Genomic DNA, 20,049 nt, shown 5'->3' with positions numbered 1-20,049 from the left:
GATCCTCAGTACCCCTATTAGTTTTCTGTCACCACTATCTGCCCCAAGTCAGTGAGCTGCAGTGGCTAAGAGAGTGGATTTTGGTGCAATAAATTCAAGCATAAATCCTCAATCCACTCTGAAGCTCAGACTCCAGATCTGCGTCTCCACACCAATCTGGTGCCCTCCAAAAGTTGGACTACAACTCCCAGCAATCACAGCCAGTATGGTCAATGGACAGTAATTATGGGAGTTGCAATTCTGGAGGACATCTAAAGGGCACCAGGTTAGGGAAGCCTTGACTATTTTATCCCACAGGAACTGTTGTGAGAAATAGATATCCTATGCACGTTGTCCTCTGTCTTCCCGTAACAAAGAATGGGGTAGAAATGCAATGAAAAATTATACCAAGAGAGGAGGTGCTGCAGATATAATGACGTTGTCCCCCTCCAGGGCCATTTGCTGTCTCTCTCCCCTGTCCTCAAAGGTCTGTCTCCAGTGTTAAAGGGGGGGAAATAGTTCCACAGATGGAGGTGGGCTCAAGCCCAGGCAAGGGATCCTGAAAAGCCTTCCAAATGCCATGGCCAGCAGGTGATTCTTAATGATATAGGTTGTCTCTTTTACTCCTCTCAGTCTGGGGGTGAGCAGACAAATTAGAGCAGCCTTTCTCAACCTGTGGATCCCCAGATGTTGTTGAACTACAACTCCCATCACCCCTAGCTAGCAAGGCCAGAGGTCAGGGATGGTGGGAGTTGTAGTCCAACAACATCTGGAGACCCACAGGCTGAGAAGCACTGAGTTAGAGGCACATGCAGTGGCTCAAGGCTGCATCAGGGTGAATCCCACCGTTCAGGACCAGGGCCAGAAGCAGCACCCAGCATCCTCAAGCAGCACAGGAGTCAGCAAACTTTTTCAGCGGGAGGCCAGTCCACTGTCCCTCAGACCTTGTGGGGGACCGGACTTTATTTTGAAAAAAATAATAATGAACTAATTCCTATGCCCCACAAATAACCCAGAGATGTATTTTAAATAAAAGCACACATTCCACTCATGTAAAAACACCAGGCAGGCCCCACAAATAACTCAGAGATGCATTTTAAATAAAAAGACACATTACTACTCATGTAAAAACACGCTGATTCCCGGACTGTCCATGGGCCGGATTTAGAAGGCGATTGGGCCGGATCCAGGCCCCTGGGCCTTAGTTTGCCTACCCATGCTCAAGCAGCTACCAGCACCAAAGCATCATACCAGGACCCACCAACATTGCTGTTTGGCCCACCCACTTAGCCAGTCCCTTGGTCACAGATTTATGACGGTACCACCAGCAGCTAGGAATCTAGGGCAGAAAACCTCTGGGTGATCATTGCAAATGAGGGGTAAGTGAGGACTGGCTGCAGCACATGGCATGCTCCTGATCCCTTGGGTAAAGGACTTACAGTGGAAAGGAAGCTGCCCCTCATTTTGATTTATTCACAGCACATGAGAATGCCCCAAGTAGTTGGGCTCTGAAGTGGGAAGGGGGGACCTGTGGCCTACAAACACTGCTGGGCTCCCAATGTCCATCAGCCCCAGTCAGCATATCCATAGGTCAAGGATGCAGTCCAGCAACGTCTGGGGGTGGGCACAGCTTCCCCACACTTGCCTTGGCATACCTGGAGGGTGGGCTGGTTGAAGGTTGTTGCACCCTCGTTCCCTTCCTATGCCCAGGTGGACATGCCAATTTCAGGAAGTGGAAGGTTTTCCCTGCATGGCCTCTTCCAGCCCTACTCAATGGTTTGGGGAAAACTTACACCAACGACGTCACCTCCCCAATTGTGGAAAGCCAAAACATACTGCACAGATTCGTTGCCTGTTAATATACTTTCCCTAATTTATTCCTGGCCTGTCTATAAAGAACAATAGCTTCTGAAAAATAAAATAAAGTCCCAGGAACTTGGACAAGTCCCCTCTTCCCAAAGTCTTTTCCTTAGTGCTGTCAAGAGCTTAGAGCAGAAACAAACATTCCTGATGGCCAAGACTGGCCATGATGGCATCACAAGTCACCATCTTAGATCACACACAAGCAAACTGCAAGCCGTATGCAGCCCACTGTGTGTTCCCAAGCTACCCATTCCCAATGCCAATTGAATTTTGCTGAATTTTACTACTGGGGGAAGTATGTAAACTGTGCTACTCACAGCACAGCACACAGCTGCTCATTCTGAGGTGGTAGTTGATTATTCTCCTCTGAGCCGGGAAAGAAAGCAAGTATCATACTTGCTAGCCACCACAATTGCTGCTTTCAAAGGATGTGTGCACATATCTCTGTGGTGATATGTACATGTATGTAAGCACCCACCATCGCTGCATGTAGCCTCTGGGGGTAAAAAGACTGTCCATCCCTGGAATGCATATGAGGCAACTCAGGAAAGACTAATCCCTCCTTGCCCTCACCTTACAAGTCTCCTGGCATCATAAAACACGCACACACTGGAACAGCATCCTCAGATGGATGTGATTTGGCAACACCTGTGATTTTGAGACAAGGGGTTTCCCCCTTCATGCTCTTTCATCTCCACAGCAGAAGCACTGCCTCTTTTGAGCACCTTTCCCCTAGCATGGCAAGAGGAAAAAGGCAGAAGCAAGGAACAGCATGGCTAGGAGCCAGATTCTCTTGAATGCTAGGCGAGTGCTCCCAATCTCAGATAAAACCTTACAGGACAGAAGGCAGAGATGGAGCCTCACAGGGCAGCCTTGGCTGTGCATCCGCTGGGGACTTGCACGCAAACCACACACCCCAACAAGCAAGTGCAGAGCAGACAAATAGCTTGGGGGCACCCACTGCAAGAGCTCTGGCATCCAGCCGTAAGAGGAGGGTATTAATTTCTACCCTGACAACACGATTAACATCAGCAGGCTCAGACACATCCTCCCACTGCAAGCTTACGAAAGAAAGGGGATCCGCAATGTTATCACAGCACTATTTCAGGGGGCAGTGGAGTGTCCGGAGGCTGGGAATCCTGTGTTTAGCCTCTGGATTGCAAGAGGCAAATTATATTTAAAGGGTTAAGCGAGAAGTCAGGCCACTTTTTGCTTTGGGAAAGGGGCAGGCCTTTGGAGGAACTGGGAAGCAGGCCTCCCACAGGCTCAGTAATAAATGGCAGCGGTACAGGCTTCTCCTTCCTCCTTTGGAAACTGTAAGCTCTCTTCCTCCCACTGGGTTTGCGGTACTCTGGCCTGCGGATGGCAGGTATAGGGAAAGCAAGACATATTAGCGTCTTCCTGACAGGAAGATCATGCCAAGGCTTACACGCACGCGCTATACCAGCTGTTTCCTCAAGAGGTGAGGCCACGAGACTGGAGATCTACGTGTCAGCTCCTGCCAGTGAGCAGGGCTGGGAGGGACGGGACATTCCTGAGCGCGCGAGTGTGCAAAGGGGAACAGGTGGAACAGCTTCGCCAGCTGATTCAGCAGCACCTGATCACAGCCACAACTGCACGGGACCAGACTTGTGGCTGCAGTCCCAGCTCCTTTCCCGCCCCATGGCTCAGAGCCCGAACTAACAAAGCCCAGCCACCCCTCCTGGCAGAAAGCCTATCCCACCCACCTCCAAGTCTTCAGGGCATCCAACATTGGGAACAGCCTACTTTGGCTGGGAGGGATAAGGAGAGTGGTGGGACACACACACAAGTCCCTAGTCAAATCTTTTAGGCTGTGAATAGCACAGCTTCCCTCCCAAGCACAGCTGAACTTGTGGCAGGGGGCACATGTTGCTCCTGAGAAATATGGTCAGAGCAGGTAACAGAGCTAACAGGGGCCGCAGGCCAACATCGAATTGAAACCTCACAGCATAGAACTGTGGAGCTGGGAGGGACCATGAGGGTCATCTAGCCCAACCCCCTGCAATGCAGGAATCTTTTGCCCAACATGGGGCTCGAAACCATGACTCTGAGATGAAGTCTTGTGCTCTACCAACTGAGCAATCTGTGAAATGTCTGCCAAAAGGTCCAGCTTTTCACGTGCTCACCAATATTGGCATAGACACTAAGATCATTACCAAACTTCTTGTTGGAGGGGGACAAGCACAAAGCAGAGCCTGCATATAGTAGCCCAGAACCTAAGAGAGTGCAAAGAGGTCAGCCTAGACATGAATGGCTATGGGTCCCTGCCACACAACACACCCACCACACATCAATTATTGCCCAGGGCTAGCATAGTTGCTGGTACTGACCCATGTCCTCTCCTGCCCCATCTGCAACCACAATGGGCGGCTTCTCTGCACAACAGGCACAACAGGCAAACCCAATATTTGGGGTGGGAAGTAATGCAGCTCTAAGGATTATGAAGCCAACAGGTTTTACTGTCTCTTCACATTCTGTCCTGGATGCCTTTTCAACAGTATCCAGAGCTGAGAATTGAAAAGCGATCAGCCCCTTTTCACATGACAGGCAGCAACAACCAGTTTCCCATTGCAAAGAAACTTTTTAAATGATGGCAGCTTGCTCACTGCACAGAACCATTGTCAGAAACTCCACGAGTGGAGTAGAGAAATGGACCTGCTCAGCTACAAAGGGAGGAGAGTTTGCTCCAAACCAAGGTTGATCTTTCGAATCTGCATTCCTTACCACACCAGATGTAAGGGAAGCACAAAGGAGAAAGACTAGATATGGTGAAAGTTAGATAGAGCCTGACACTGATGCTTCCCAAGAACTCAGTCAAGAGCACCTCAGTCCTGACTCACCAACCTCAAGGGGGGTACTATTGTTTTGTACTTCACAACAGATGAAGGGGCTACTTGATAAGGGGGTCTTGCCAGCCTGGGGACAAATCAGATGTGACATTTGGCACTTGGCTTTCATTTGTGTGGCTGTTAATTTGAAATAAACAGCACGTGCAGAGGGAAGAAAGTTGGATAGAAACCATGGTGGGGGTGGGGAGGGCAGGGGATGTTAACCCCAATAGGGTACTTACTAGAACCAGGTCCTCACACCTGCTATTGACAATGGAAAGAAGGTAGCAAACAAGGAAGGACTGTGAGGAAAATAGGCACCAGAGTTTTCCGATTTTTACAAAAACCAGATATAGAGAGGGGTTATTTGCTAATTCCAAGCAGGACTGTAGTGGGAGACAAAGGTTTAAAGCCCCTCTGTTTCCCATGCCATGGTCCCAATCTGGGTAGAGTCTCCCACCCCCCCCAAAAAAATCACCATTGGCTACTTCTTGTTTTAAAATCAGACATTCAAGTGAACAAATGTCATGTCTAGTTTGCTCTTCACATTAAGATATTAATCTGACACCCAGTGAGGTGCTAGAAAGGTATAAGCCCAGCTCTCATGACAAGGAGTTACTGTGCCACATAGGCCACTGACTTAATAAAAGAAAATTTGAACCACAAAGAGCAGACCAAACAACACAAGCTCTCCAGCAATTATATCCAGGGCCACTGCTCTTCCCTTGCCCCCAGCCATCCTGGCATGAGCTTTTGCACTTTTAATGAGCAGCAAAAATGATGCCAGGCAACATCCCAACGTGGTAAGCTTGTAGCCACAAAGGACACAGACAGAAAAGCATCATGGAGACATAATTGCAATGGGAGATGAGTGGCAGCACATGATTAGGATCAGCTTTGGGCCCGCAGGTCTTAGGGAGGAATGCAGGCGAAAATATAATAAAATATCACTGTGCCGATTCCTTCAAACAAACTTCAGAAAAGCAGGGACACGCCATGGTGCAACGAGAACACCTTCCAAGTGAGAGCCTCATCATGTTTCAGAGAAATGGGAACTCCCAAGCCTGGGAAAGGAAGCTAACAGTCCTTGCTCTCAGCCTCAGCGCTCCCAGCAATGTTGTGTTCACTCAACTCCAAACCAGACACAAAGTATTTAACATGCAGGTTTATTTTTCATTTTTAAATTCAAATAGCATCACAGGTGAGGGGGCTGCCAATTATTGTGTACCAGACATGGAAGGGGAGCTTAGCTAGTCCTTTCCTTGCTGTGGTCCTAATGCAAATATTCTGAAGCAAATATTTGCATTGTGGAAAGATAGGAAGCCGACTTATACTTAGTTAGACAACTGGTCTACCTAACCTATATTGTCCACCTTGACTGGCAGGGGCTGTCCAGGATTCCAGGCAACCGTCTCCCAGCTTTATCTGGAAATGTCAGGGATTGAACCTGTGACCATCTGCATTTAAGGAAGATGCTCTGCCGCTGACCCTATGGCCTACCACTGAGCCACAGAAATCCCCCACTGGCATATTTAACACCACATGCCACGATGCACTGAAAGCCACATCTAGTTTGGCCTTCAGGCACGTGCATCTGAAACCCTGCAGAGGGAAAAGCCTTGGTGGGGTGGAGAGAAAGCTTTGGACAGCCACGAGAAAAAAGGATTGTCTCTCCCAAGCGCTTTCAGTAGCCTCCACCGGAAACTGTGTGTTTTCCCCTATTCCAAAAGGGTCCCTGAGCTACCATTATACATATTTGAAATTAGCACGTAGTTTGGGCCATAGGTAGCAAAGACTCATGTGGTTAAAACACCTTGAGCACTTACTAATCCATGTTAAGTCATGACTTAATGATGGGAATGTGCCCTGAAGTGCCTCAAATGACAATTCTAGCACAGGTTTAGCAGTTTGTTGGGACATAGGAAGTGGGCATTATTTGCAGGAACCACATTCCACCCAGAAGTCACTGGCACGTGCCTCACAGATCAGTCCTCAGTCCCAGCAGGTAAGGCCAGAAAGGGAATGAACCGATGAGCCTTGCACCAACCTCTTGCGCAGCAGCAGCAGCAGCTTCAGACTGCCCCACCACAGAGCATCCATAGGCCTCAGCAAGCCTATTTGGCTGCAGTCTGAAGCTGCAGGGGCTTGTACAATTACACGTGACAACAGCGCCCCGGGAACTATGCAAGAGCCAGAGGGGCGAAGGCAAAACCTGTCTCCGGCAAAGCACCACACCCCCACCTGACAACAGGCCCGAACACGCAACACAGGCTCCAGGGTGTAAGTACTGTGCCCTGAAATGACATCAGTGCTACATTACACACATACAAAACACATCCTTGCCGTTATCCATCAAGCCTTGCGGTCCCTTCCAACTCTATGATTCTAGGCTTGCAACCCAGTACAGGGTGCTTCCTCTAAAGCACTCGTCCATACAGCAACCCTGGTGAGAAATGATCACACTCATGCAACAGCACAGCCTGCATCTCAAGAAGGTTAGGTCTGAACAAAGAAGAGGGCGAAACAGCATAGCGAAAACTCATGAGGAAAGATGAAACTTGCAATCACCAGGAAGCAGGCAAACATGAGGCAAGATTCAGGTAACTGGTCCCACTAGCAGAAATCCAGGCAAGGGTTTCCCCGCTATCATAATGGGGCTTTTCCTCACCCCCAGAAATGGCTTGGGAGGGATTGGGAGAACCCCAGAACAATGTGCAGTGGAGCAGAGGAGAGATTTAAAAAATGCTTCCTCAGACTGAACAATCTCCTTAGTGTGACATTGAATTCCTCCCATGGATGGCCTGCCTCCCCAGCATGACCACTGAAGTGGATGGGGACATGGGGAAGAAAAGGTGACTCATCTTACTCCTCATGTTTTTGGACTACAACTCCCATCATGCTTGGCCACTGTCCATGCTGGCTGGAGATGAGAGTGTTGGACTCCAATCCAGGGAGCCAAGTTTGGCAAAAGGCTGTAACTCTACAGTTTTAGATGGCAAGGCTCTGTGAAAAGGGAGCACAGAGTCCAAACAAATCAAGGAATGATATACAGTGGTACCTTGGGTTACAGACGCTTCAGGTTACAGACTCTGCTAACCCAGAAATAGTACCTCAGGTTAAGAACTTTGCTTCAGGATGAGAACAGAAATCGCACAGCGGCAGCAGTAGGCCCCATTAGATAAAGTGGTATCTCAGGTTAAGAACAGTTTCAGGTTAAGAACGGACCTCCAGAATGAATTAAGTTCTTAACCCGAGGTACCACTGTATTTGTAATGTTAATCAGCAGGACTCTTGTCTCTTTTTTGAATGCTTTGCCATTAAAAAAAGAAACTCTTCAGGCAGAAAATTAGCACGGCTGAGAGTTGGAGATAGGCTAGAACGTCTCCCCATAATGCCCTTTGTTTTTAACCTACAGGAGATTTCAAAAATTGTGCCCTGCTAAATTTATTCCTCAACAAGTATAGTCAGTTCTCAATCTCTTCCCCGCCCCGCAATGGACCACTTGAAAATTGTTGGGGATCTTGACAAACCACTTCATAAACGTCTCATCCTTCAGGGCTGGCATTCTCAAAACCAGAACCTGATCATAAAAATAATGAGCCATAGGTCAAGGCACTGAGAAGAGTCTCTTAAATTGTTGTTTTAAGGTAAAAATGAGTGAACTGCACCAGCATCATATAATGAAAATCACAGGCCTTAAGCCAGGACATCATTGGACCTTATCCACTCCTGATCAACATGGCCTCACCTTCCACTGCCAACAAAGTATAAATCATGTGCAGGCCAAAGACATTCACAATCGTTTCATGGTCTACCTCAATGGCGCTCATAGACCACCATCTGAAAACCTGTAGCCAACTCTGCCCCCACATTCTACTGTCCCTGTAAACAGGGGCCTAAATTTCTCGGTCCCAACATAGAATCAAGTTTTCAGAGAATTACAATTATTAATGTATTTTCTTGATAGAAAGGCAGAATAAAAATATTCCAAATAAAATAACAAATACAAGCAAGATGGGTGAGGGAGGTAATTTCTCCCTGCTGTAAACTTCATGGATAAGTTTATATTCTAGAGTAGGAAAGGGAACCCCATGCCCAGGGGCCAAATGTGGCCCTTTGCGCCTATCTGGCCCTCAAGACTTTTATCAGGGTGCCATGCAATCCTGCTCTGTACCTTCCTTGAAGGTTTTTGTATGGCTAGAATGCGTCCTTGAGCTCTGATAATGCCTCTTGTCTGTTTGAATGGAGGACAGAGAAAGGTGTAAGAGTGCACAGAAACCAGCCTAGTGTACATATGGGCAGGGTATGAATAATAAAATTTATTTTTATTATTATTACATTTGTTGCTCCACCCACATTTGCCTCTGCCCACCATTGGCATGAGGCTGTCTGACTGAAGGGTGTTGGGTACAGATCAGAAGGAGAAACTGACAGGTACACTGAAGGAGGCAACAAGCAGAGTGTGATACAGGACTCAAGGGGCAAAGGCGTTTGACTCAAGCCCAGAAACCATTCTTGAGGCAGGGGAAACCTGCATATGGGAGCCTTAGCCAAGCAGCCGGATTAAAGAGAAAAACAAGCAGGGCAGCCGCCACCGCCTCCCCCACCCTCTCAGACGGCCAAGGTCGCAGCTCAAGCTCTGTGGCAGGGTTACAGCCAGGCAAGAGGGAGGGGCACAGAGGCAGCCAGCAGCTTAAGGGGCAATCTTATGAAATCCAGAGGCATGCCAGCTGCAAGACAATGTCAATAGGCCTGCACAGGATCAAGGCACAGGACGGCCGTATGCTTCCAATTTCATGTAAGAGCCCTGTTTCCCCACAGCGGCAAACCTGGGAAATCCACAAGCAGGACCTGTGTCCAACACCACCCTCCCGCTTATGTTCCCTAGCAACATATTCAGAGGCATGCTGCTTCCAATATGGGAGATAATAAAGCCCTCATGAGAAGCAGCTATTTAAGGCCTTATCCACCATTAATTTGTCTAATCCCCTCTTAAAGCCACCCAAATTGGTAGTCCCTCTTGTGGGACCAAATTTCATAGTTCTGGCTATGCACTGTGTGAAGTACTTCTGCATCTGTCCTGAATCTCCCATCATTCAGCTTCACTGGACAGCTCCAGATTCTAATATTACGAGAGATGGAGAAGAACTTCTCTCTCTCATGCAAAAGTGTTCAAAACCTCTATCATGTTCCATGTTACTTGCTTCTTTCCTCAACTAAAAAAACATTCTCAAATGTTAGGAAGTTTCCTCATTGGGGACTTGGCCCAGCCCACTGGTCATTTTGGCAGCCCTTTCTTTGAACAAACATCCTATTCCACAGAAAATGGTTGGGAAATGATCCCCTGACCTGTGGCCATCCAGATGTTGCTGAACTACAACTCCCATCTTCCCTGACCACTGGTCACTCTGGCTGGGGCTGGTGGGAGCTGGAGTCCAGCAACATCTATAGGATTACCAGGAGTGGGGGTGAAGCGGGAAATGAAAAACTGCTATGCCAAATGCCACTCTCTAAGTGAGGTCCTTGACACAAGTGGGTGTGTGCTGCTTTTGGGGAGAAGCTCTCACACCATCTCGTACCCAATCAGCACAGCAGCGAAACAAACCCACCCATTTTCCAGCAAGCACCAAGAGGCAAAGGCTGTCAAGCTCATGGTCATGTTAGGTGCCTCCAGCAGGTTAAACTAGATTGGAGGCACAGCCAAGAAAGGGGAGTTGCTGGGAAATGTCAGGCAACTTCCACCCCACTCTAGCACACACGACGGAGCAGAATTCAAACCTCTTCCCACCTGCAAGGACGTTCTCCACAGCTACAAATATGTGAGAACCTCGTTTCCACCAGTGGTTTCTGACTCCTTGCAAGAGAGAAAGGACTGCTTAAGTCAAGGGACACAGGAAGGAAACCAAGCAAACAGACAAGGCAATCAACAGCAGGGGCACAGACAGCACATGCACACAGGCAATTATAGGCAAAATTCAGAGTTACGCTGAGTTGCAGGTAGTAAGGTGGGCCTGCCAGCACCTGCTCAAAGTGAAGAGAGGTCAAACAGAAGGTCAGCTTCTACAAAGCATAATGTTAAGAGTGAGAGCCCCTCACGATGTGTGTGTGCCATGTTCCAGTGGCGGTTCTTGGGCTTATGCATCCCAACAAAGGTGGGTTGCATAATGTGGTACCACAGGAAGTAAAAGTGAAGGTCCAAGCTGCGGAACTGAAGGCAGCTACTTCAGTAGCAACCAACAGTTTTGCTAATATCCCAGGCCCTTCGTTGTGAAGTGTTAATTTGGGGTCTTGTTTATCTTTCCCACCCCCCTTGCACAGGTGGTGAACATCAGGCCTGGGGGGCTCAAATTTGGCCCCCAGGCTTCTGCATCTGGCCCTCAGAACTCTTTCCAGGAACAGATTTCCCACTGGCACTGCTTCACACACAAAGAGCTTCTGCCTGGTTGGAATGTGTCTCCTTAATAACTCCTCTTCCTTGTCCAGACAAAAGAGGGTTGTATGTGGAAGCTTGCCTGCTATACAAAGGTAACATTTACATGTGCTCCTGCACCCACCATTGCCTCCAGACTCACCCACCACTGACAACCCCCTCACAACAGATGGGAACGAGGGCCTTGGACTGGAAAAGGTGCCCCATCTCTGAAATATGGCAATATGGATGTGCCCGCAGTCATAATTCCTGAGCCAGATTTGAGCACCTGTAAGATACAGAGTATCTCTGGGTTCTCTACAGTTCAAAGCCTAGCAGAGGTTCAAAGTTTCTCAGCGATGTCACAGGATTTACAGGGCATACACAGCTGTGCATGTTGTTAGGGCAGTGCTAGGCAGGGCCAGTGGGGAAAAATAGGCCATCAGCAACAAGCATCTATGGCACAGTTAGAAAGGACCAGATGATCTCAGGGAAGTACCAACAAGGGATCCTACCAATAACTGACCTGGCACCAGTTCAGGCTACTATAGCAAGCACTTAGCAGAGGATTCGGTTTGTGCCAATCTAGCCTGACATGGTAAGGCATTCCGTACCAAAATGAGGTAAAATGGTGCACAGAACAGGATTCCATAGTAGATGAATACACAACTTCATGGTCAACAAGTGAAATCCAATGGCACCAGAGGAGACCGAAGCATACCTGTTTCAGTCCTTTTTCACAAGAAGAGTCAAACTCCTTAGTGCTTGCTTCACTTCAGTTTCCCCCACACACACGGTTGCCAGATCGGATCAAAGAGATGTGAAAGGAATGGCAGAACTAGTTAATATCTGCATCGATATCCCAACAAAATACACCCTGAAATGCTAAACGAACTAGAAGTAGAAACCTCAAAGCTGCTAACAGTCATCTTTGAGAAATCTCTCAAGACAAGTGAGGTTCCAGCAGACTAGCAAAAAATAGCTACCACATCTATATTTAACAGGGAGAATAGGAGAAACCAGGCGATTACAGGCCCAATGTCTACCTAGAAGACATTATGAGAACAAATTCATCAAAAAATAATATATGTAATGTAGAAGAAAATGAGGTGAACCAACATGGACTTGCCAATACCAAGCCAATGTGGAACATAAGAAGCTTCCTTATACTGAGTCAGACCGTTGGCTGATCAGGCTCAGTATTGTCTACACAGACTGCCAGAGGCTCTCCAGAATTTCAGGCAGGGAGTCTCTCCCAGCCCTACCTAGACATGCTGGGAATTGAACCTGGGGCCTTCTGTGCTGAAGGCAAATGCTTTAGCACTGAGGCATGGCCTTGCCCCATCAATGTCACTCCGTGGTAGGTTAGTCTCTAGGAGAAGGTTCCACACAGTTCTACAGAATATTCTTTGGCAGGTGGATCAGAGGGCACTACCATGAGGAAAGCAACCCTTATTCCTTCAAGCTGCACAAGAACAACCAATAAGGCATTAAAAAGTATGTGTGGGGGAGCCTGGAGGCGTTGTTGTGTGATGTCCAAAAGGAGTTATCTCCTAGGGGGTAGTGCTATTCAGCATTTTCATTACTCGCAGAAACAGGTAATATGTTCAACTTTGTAGATAATGCAAAAGTTCAAAGGAATTTGGGATGCCACAGAGGGCAGGATTAAAATGAGTGTCCTTGACTAATTGAAGTGCAAGCAGTAAAATAACATCAGTAGACCATTTTCTGGATCGGTTCCTATTTCATTCTTGGTGTTTATTTTAATGCTTGGTTTTAATTTTTTTTTGTAAGTTGCTTTGAGTCACTTCTGTGAAAAAAGTGACAAATTAAATAAGTAAGGTTGATATTTTATGCTGATGACAAGGCACCGCCCCCATCCAGGGCCTCTAGTAATTGCACGCAGCTCCAAAGTAGCTTTACAAAATCAAGGAACAAGCAAGGCACTCAAAGAATCAAAAGGAGGACTTAGACTTTTGAATCAACTAAATAGGAATTGGCAATGAGGTGTTGTTTTAAAAAACAAAGCTTCACTCACTGAAGCAAACCACAAAGAAGTAGTAAAAGATTCTACTTAGAGATTACCTTCTAGGAACACAAGGGCAAGATTCAGAGGAATGTTTTGAAGGGCTAGCAAAATAATATATATAGAAAGGCTAAAGACGACAATCATTTTATAGGTGGAAAAGGAAGGTTTTTATCCTGTCCTTTGTTAATATTAGACAGGCATTCCCAAACTCAGCCCTCCAGCTGTTTTGGGACTACAATTCCCATCATCCCTGACCACTGGTCCTGTTAGGAAGGGATGATGGGAGTTGTAGTCCCAAAACAGCTGGAGGGCCAAGTTTGGGGGTGAATGGTATAAGACATCTATATGCCACTTACTTATCTGCATTTCTAAGCCGTGTCTCCAAAAGAAGCACAAAGCAGTGTTCATGGGTTCACCCATTTTATCCTCACCATAACTGAATCAGGTTTGTTAGGCTGATAGATGATGATGATTTTCCCAAAGCCAAGCAGGGCCTTGAACTCAAGAGCTCTGCAGTCCCAAATGCTGTATACTAGGAATAAAACGTTGAGAACAACCCGAAGAATAGGTACAGCCACCATTCACCAGAACCAGGAATGATAAATAGACATGGGTCCCAGTTGCCGCAAAATGGATTTACAGAACAATGGACAGCAGAGCAAGCTGTCCAGGCTGGTCTCTGAAACATCTTGTCTGACTAGCACCAGGCAGGGACTGAGTTAAACTAGATGATCCAAGCCTCAGGTGCCTTTCTAGGGGGGCAGAAAGCATTCATGTACCTGGGACATTGAAGTACAGAGCACTGCTGTACCCATGCATCTTCCATCCCGCTGCCTTAAATATTTTTTCTTCTCCCATACTGGGCTTTGTGTATCACATTTTAGGCCTTCCATTCTGTGGTTTCAAGAAGACTCCTGGTAGTTTTGCTAAAGTGCAAAAAGCATCCACTATGGCTCAGGACTGGGTGAAACTAGAAGGTTTTATTTGTATATAAATCACCATTTGGGGGGAAGGGGCAACATTTCATTTCGCATGCCTGCACTACAGACCAGGGTACAGTTTGGCTGAGGGAGCAATGCAAGGATAAGCTGCTCATGAGTTGAGATTTTGCTTTATTCTTGGTGTCTTTGGTGGAGGAAGAACTTGCCACTGGGTGAAGGTGAAATAGGAGTCAATATCCAGACAGCCACACCTGTTTAACCTACAGAACAGCAAGTGAAACTGAATCAGCGGTTAATGGGAGAGCAGGGCTCAGTCCTCCTAACTGGATTACCAGGAACATAGAAATGTGCCTTATACTGAGTCAGACCATTGGTCCATCTAGCTCAGTATTCTCTACACTGAATGGCAGCAGCTCTCCAGAACTTTGGGCAGCAATCTCTCCCAGTCCTACATTGATATACCAGGGATTGAACACAGGATCTTTTACATGCAAAGCAGATGCTTCTGTCACTGAGCTATGACCCATCCCACTAGCCAAGCAATAGGTGTGTAAAGGTAAGGTAAAGGACCCCTGGACAGTCAAGTCCAGTCAAAGGTGACCATGGGGTGTGGCGCTCATCTCACTTTTCAGGCCAAGGGAGCTGGTGTTTGTCCACAGACAGCTTTCTGTGTCATATCGCCAGCATGACTAAACCGCTTCTGGCGCACGGAGGACCATGACAAGTGCCAGAGCACATGGAAATGCTGCTTACCTTCCCGCCACAGTGGTACCCATTTATCTACTTGCACTGGCATGCTTTTGAACTGTTAGGTTGGCAGAAGCTGGGACAGAACAACGGGAGCTCACCCCGTCACGGGGATTCGAACCGCAGACCTTCTGATCGGCAAGCCCAAGAAGCTCAGTGGTCTAGACCACAGCGCCATTTGTGTGTGTACACCTATCTCAGCTGGTGAGCCTCACTCTGGTCACTCCCACTCCTCCTCCATTTCCTGCCCCACCCCTTGCTACAAACCCTTGAGGGTGGGGATTACCCCAGTTTGTGGACAAACACAAAAGGGATCACAGGTAATATAGGGAATTAACCTCAGGGTGCTACAACATTGCACATAATTACTAGCAACTGCTTTGGGTGTGCAACAAACACAGCAATGCCAATCAGGACACCTGACAGAGGTTAGCCAGTTCCTGACCCAGTTATGGGAAAGGGACCAGTTGCCGGATGTATCAGCTGAGTAATACGTAGCATTGGATCACAGGCCCTGTAGCTGCAGGTTGGGCTGAGGGAATTCCAAGTCCCTTCCTCATTTGGCTTTCAGTAAATTAAAAGCATCTGGCTCTTTTACTTATTGGTGAAGAAATAAGTGCAGGCAGCGTGTGTCTAGTAAAGCAAGCTGGCACTCAGTTTCACTTGCAGATCTTTATTTTCAAATGCATACTGAAATTACTTAAAATTTAGCCGTGTAAAACTTGAAAAAGCCACTTCCATGTATTTCTTTGCCATTTCACATTAACTTTCTACAGCCCCCACACTGTGCCTTTAGATCATATAGCAGTAGCACAATATCCCTGGCTTGAGGCCGACTGATGACTCCCACCATGACCAGTAGCTTATTTCAGGAGCAGATGCTAGCAGTGCCATGTGCATATTCTGATGTGAGGCAAGCAGGTGCCGCTTCCATAAAGGCTTGCCTTGCAGGCCGAAGGGGTTTTCAGGCTCTCTTCGGAAAACTATGGCAAACCCTAGCAAGCACATTCTCGACACACTTCACTAGACTTTGAACCCAGCACTGGCGGAGCAAGGCTGATCGCCCTGGCCTCCATCCAAGGCAAATGACAAGGCTCTCTCCTTTCCACCACCAAAGTGTACTGTTTGGTGTGTCATTGGGGTGACAAGGAAGGGCAGGGACAAGGGGAACCTGTTCTCGCTTGGGCTTGACCAGATCCTATATTTACACTAACTCCAAATGAGAGAACTGGTCATCCAAATACACCCCTGTGAATACACACACAGAAACACACACACAGCACTTCAACATCCACCAAGCACAGCAATTCAATGTCCTCCTGTTGCTTCACGGAATGGTGGTTCCCACTTCAGCCCAGAAGCGGGTACATTTAGTCTTTAAGAAGAAAACAGCTTCTGGGCAGAAAGGCCCTCAGTTGCGGGAGGGAGGGAGGGACGGAGAGACTCTAGTTATTCATTGTCACACAACCTTGCAAGCCATTCCTGTTGCTCCCAGCTCCGGAGCTGGCTGTGGACCAGCAGGCTTCAAACCCTATTATGTTACTTTCAGGTCAACAGCCTCAGAGGAACACCCGTTGTCGTCATCCTCTCCTCCCCTCCTCATAGCAGCCCATACACAATGAGGAAGGCCTGTCACACACTAGCTGGTAGCCTCCTGGCTACAGGTATGCCAGCAACATGGAGCTCCTTATACTTTTAGAAGCCACTATCAAGGGCCATCTCACTTACCCACACCTCCACCTTGCCATGTAAGTCGTGCTTAGGCTACTTCATCCATAGAACGCTTCCCCCCTACTCTGCAAATCCTTACAAGTCTGACAGTTGTGAAGCAACGCGAAGGAAGCATGGCTTCTCAATGAACACAAAGCGCACAGGCTGGCCCACCACCCTTTTGGCAGCAGGGAGGGTGAAGCCAGGAGAGGGATCTGGGTTAGCAGGGGCACCAGAGCAGCGACAAAGAGCACACACTTCTATGAAGCAACAGCAAGAAGGTCAATCCCCCACTAGGGATTGTCTGCTCCCCCCTCCCCTCCTCCTCCTCCATCATGCATGAAAGCAACGCCAATCTGCAAATCCTCACAGAACATTAATTCCAGGCCTGGCAGAGACAAAGGGAACAGCGGGGAGAGCCCAGGGTTGCCAAGGAAGGGAGCAGAGTCCTGGGCCCAGCATTGCTAAGGAGCTGAAGAGGACCAAGCTAAGGATGCAAAGTGGTCCTTGAGTAGTCCTTACCGAGATGGCAAAACCAGAGGATCAACTACAAGCCCAGAAGCCTCACTAGTTGCCTCCCATCTCTCTCTCTCCCCCCTGCCTTCCAGCTGCCACAGCTTAGCCTCAGAATACAGCTCCACAGCTGGGGCCGTGCTGGTGGCACCCATTGGCAGGGCTTCCCCTGGAGGAATTTAACGCCACAAAATAATGCCACTTAGCAAAGGTAAACACCAACAGCAGCGCCCTGCTCTCGGCTTCTGCCAGTGAATGCTGTCACTAAGCAGGGTGGGGCGGCACTGACACCCTCAGGCTCCGCAGACCAGCTGGACCCCAGGGAAGAGAGCATGTTTGGGCTCTGATCTCACCTAACAGTATGCTAGTCATGCAGGTGCTGCCAACACTGTTAACAAAAGGCAACACAAAAAGCCAGGCAGGAATTGAGCTTAGTGAAGGGGGGGGGGGCTGAGGCTTACCCAGGGCTGCTCTTAGCAAAGGAGCTGCAGCAGACATGGCAGAACCACCTACCCACCCCTCCGCTATCATGGCAGCCTCCCCCTCCCCTCACACGCCCCACTTCGACCTACAAAAAAGGCGCCCTCCCAGCCCAGACGCCAATTCCCCTCTCCTAATCATAGCTCCATCCACACCTGGGGAAGCCCGGCACCTGCGTGGGGAGAGACATTAGGCGACCCTCGCCAGGAAGAAAGGAACAGATTCGAGCCGCCGCCCCCCCCCCTCGCCTCCACCTCAGCCGCACCCGGGCTATCTAGTCGAGAAGGCGGCGACCGAGCGGAGCCCATTGTTAGCGCTGAAAGGGTGGGATGGAAGCAGCAGGGCTGGTTGCCAAGGGAGCCCACCCCATCCCACCCATCCCCGGGTGCTATAGCAGGTAGGGCATCCCACGGAGCCGAGCGCGATGGGGAGGCGGACATATTATCCTAGCCGGGGAGGAGCAGGCAGAAGAAACACAAACCCAGGAGCCCGCCAGGGACGGCGAGATCGGGCGGAAGGCGGGCGGGCGGGGGGGACGGGAATCACGGCTTCCTCTCTCCTTAACTCACACGCAGCCACTGGAGATCCCGCCCCTCCTCCTCGGAAGGGAGATCAGGAAGGGAAAGAAACCCCGACCCCTCCGACCGACTGCCCGCTCCCCTCCCCGCGCGGGGCTCCCTCCGTACCTGCACCCCCGTAGCCCTTGGCGAGCACCCAGGCCAGGCTGGCGGCGCTGCGCGCCCGAGGGAAGTCATACTGATCCAAGGGCTTGATCTCGGGCACCAGGAAGCTTTTCCTCATGGCCGCGGCTGCAGCAGGGGCAGCAGCCACCATGGCCCCTCCACCGGGCGCAGGAGCTGGGTTCGGCCTGCGGCGGCAGCGGCGAAGAACGAGCTGGTGGCGGTAGCGGCGGCCCCAGCCGAGCGCATCCCCGTCCGGTTTTCCCTCCCCTCCAGCTCCAGGTGCGAGCGCCCGCCCCGGCGTCCTCCTCCTCCTCCTGCTCCTCTTCCCTCCCCCACGTGATCCGGGCCGTCAATCAGCGCGGGGGCGGGGCTTGCAGACAGGTAATTGCCCCGGGTGCGCGGTGGGGGGGGGAGAGGAGGAGGAGGAGGCGGTGTAAGAGGGTTGGGTGGAATGGAGCTGCAGCCCGGGGTGGGTGAGGCGCGTGCGCGCCTTGCAGTAAGCAGGCCGCCTGGCGCTGGTGGGGGGAGCCTGCAGCTCCATTGATCTTACTTACAAACACACGCGGCAAAGAGGAGGCTGGGATTCCTCCTGCTCCCTCCCTCTCTCCCCCCAACCCGTTCCTCCTGGCATAACGCTTCCTCTTTGCCTAGGCTGCAAGCGAGCGCCCCAGCCCTTTTCTCCGGGAGAGGGAGAGACACAAAGGAGCCGCAGCCTCGGCTGGAGCAAGCGAGAGCGCGTGCCCGCGCCCACCCTCCTTCCCATGCACACCTCCACCATGTTGGGAGGCAGGCATGACCCTCCCACGGGGCGCGGGGAAAGTGAGGTAGCCTCCCGCGCTGGCCCCTTCCCGCAAATTCTCATTTATTCAAGTAGTACGTGGTGCGTGTCCGGCTCTGCAAATTCTTCTTGCTGTCCCCTGCCCGGAATTAACTTAAGCCCAGTTCTGGTTCTCTCCCGCCCTTCCCAACAAGGATGTTTTTAAAATAATAATTTAGAAGATGGTTCACCCAAGTGCGTTGGAGCACATTCACTCCAAGGAAAGGCTAAACGTTTTGGAGTGCTTTGGTTTAGAAGAAGGGGGAAATGATAAAAGTGTATAAAATTATAAATGGAGGAAATAATTTTTTCTTTTTCCTCTTAAGACTAGAACTTGGGTTACCCAATGAAACTGGGAGTAGATTCAGATAAATAAATTTTTTGGAATTGACTCCCCAAAGATGGCTTTAAAGGCACACTAGAAATTCATTGAGGATAACACTGCCAATGGCGACTCACTAGAATGTCCTCCCTCCTCTTGTCAGAGGCAGGATGCCTCAGAATACCATTTGTTGGTGATCACAAATGGGGAAGAGTGCCTATAACATTAGTGTCTCACATAAAATATAACTGATCTGTAGAACAGATTCTATGGATGAAAAACAGACACTGTAAATACTTTCGTAACCCAAGAAAACCTCTAATAAAAACTTTTTTAAAAAAGTGGAGAGAGTGCTGATATGCTTCAAGTTCTTCTTGCAATGGTTTGCCACAGGAACCAGGTTGGCCACAATGACAATGGGACGCTATACTAAATAAGCCCTCGGCCTGATTCAGCATGAATGTTCTCGTGATGGCAGGCCACTGCTTTTGGTTGCAGCCAGACATGATGCTGACTGCAGGACTCTGTCTGTATCTTACGGATTCCTCTGAAGAGGGAGGAGATGTAAAGCACAGCAAAAATATAGCTGTCAACCTTCCCTTTTTTTATGGGAAATTCCCTTATTCCAGCGCCGTTTCCCGCTGCTATCCCGGATTGTTAGATATCCCGTAGACTGTCCCCGGGACAGGCGAGGCTGGTGATCCCTT

General features: G+C 49.2%; 1 protein-coding gene across 4 annotated transcripts in view; it reads right to left on the bottom strand.

The window, feature by feature from the left end:
• CAMSAP3 (calmodulin regulated spectrin associated protein family member 3) overlaps positions 1 to 18,570 on the bottom strand; it is a 45,321-nt gene extending 26,751 nt beyond the window's left edge. The window contains exon 1 of one of the 4 annotated variants that reach the window (XM_083726015.1): positions 18,207 to 18,570. In XM_083726015.1, the coding sequence (XP_083582141.1) occupies positions 18,207 to 18,354 (148 nt within the window). In that variant the 5' untranslated portion in view covers positions 18,355 to 18,570. The remainder of the gene's footprint in view (positions 1 to 18,206) is intronic. The other 3 variants (XM_083726016.1, XM_083726017.1, XM_083726018.1) reach the window with 3 other exon arrangements.
• Between the last annotated feature and the right edge of the window lie 1,479 nt (positions 18,571 to 20,049).

Source organism: Podarcis gaigeae, assembly GCF_964106915.1.
Source record: "Podarcis gaigeae genome assembly, chromosome: 2".
Classification (NCBI taxonomy): Eukaryota; Metazoa; Chordata; class Lepidosauria; order Squamata; family Lacertidae; genus Podarcis; species Podarcis gaigeae.
Note: the sequence above shows the minus strand (reverse complement) of the source record. Positions and strands in the feature narration are given on the sequence as shown.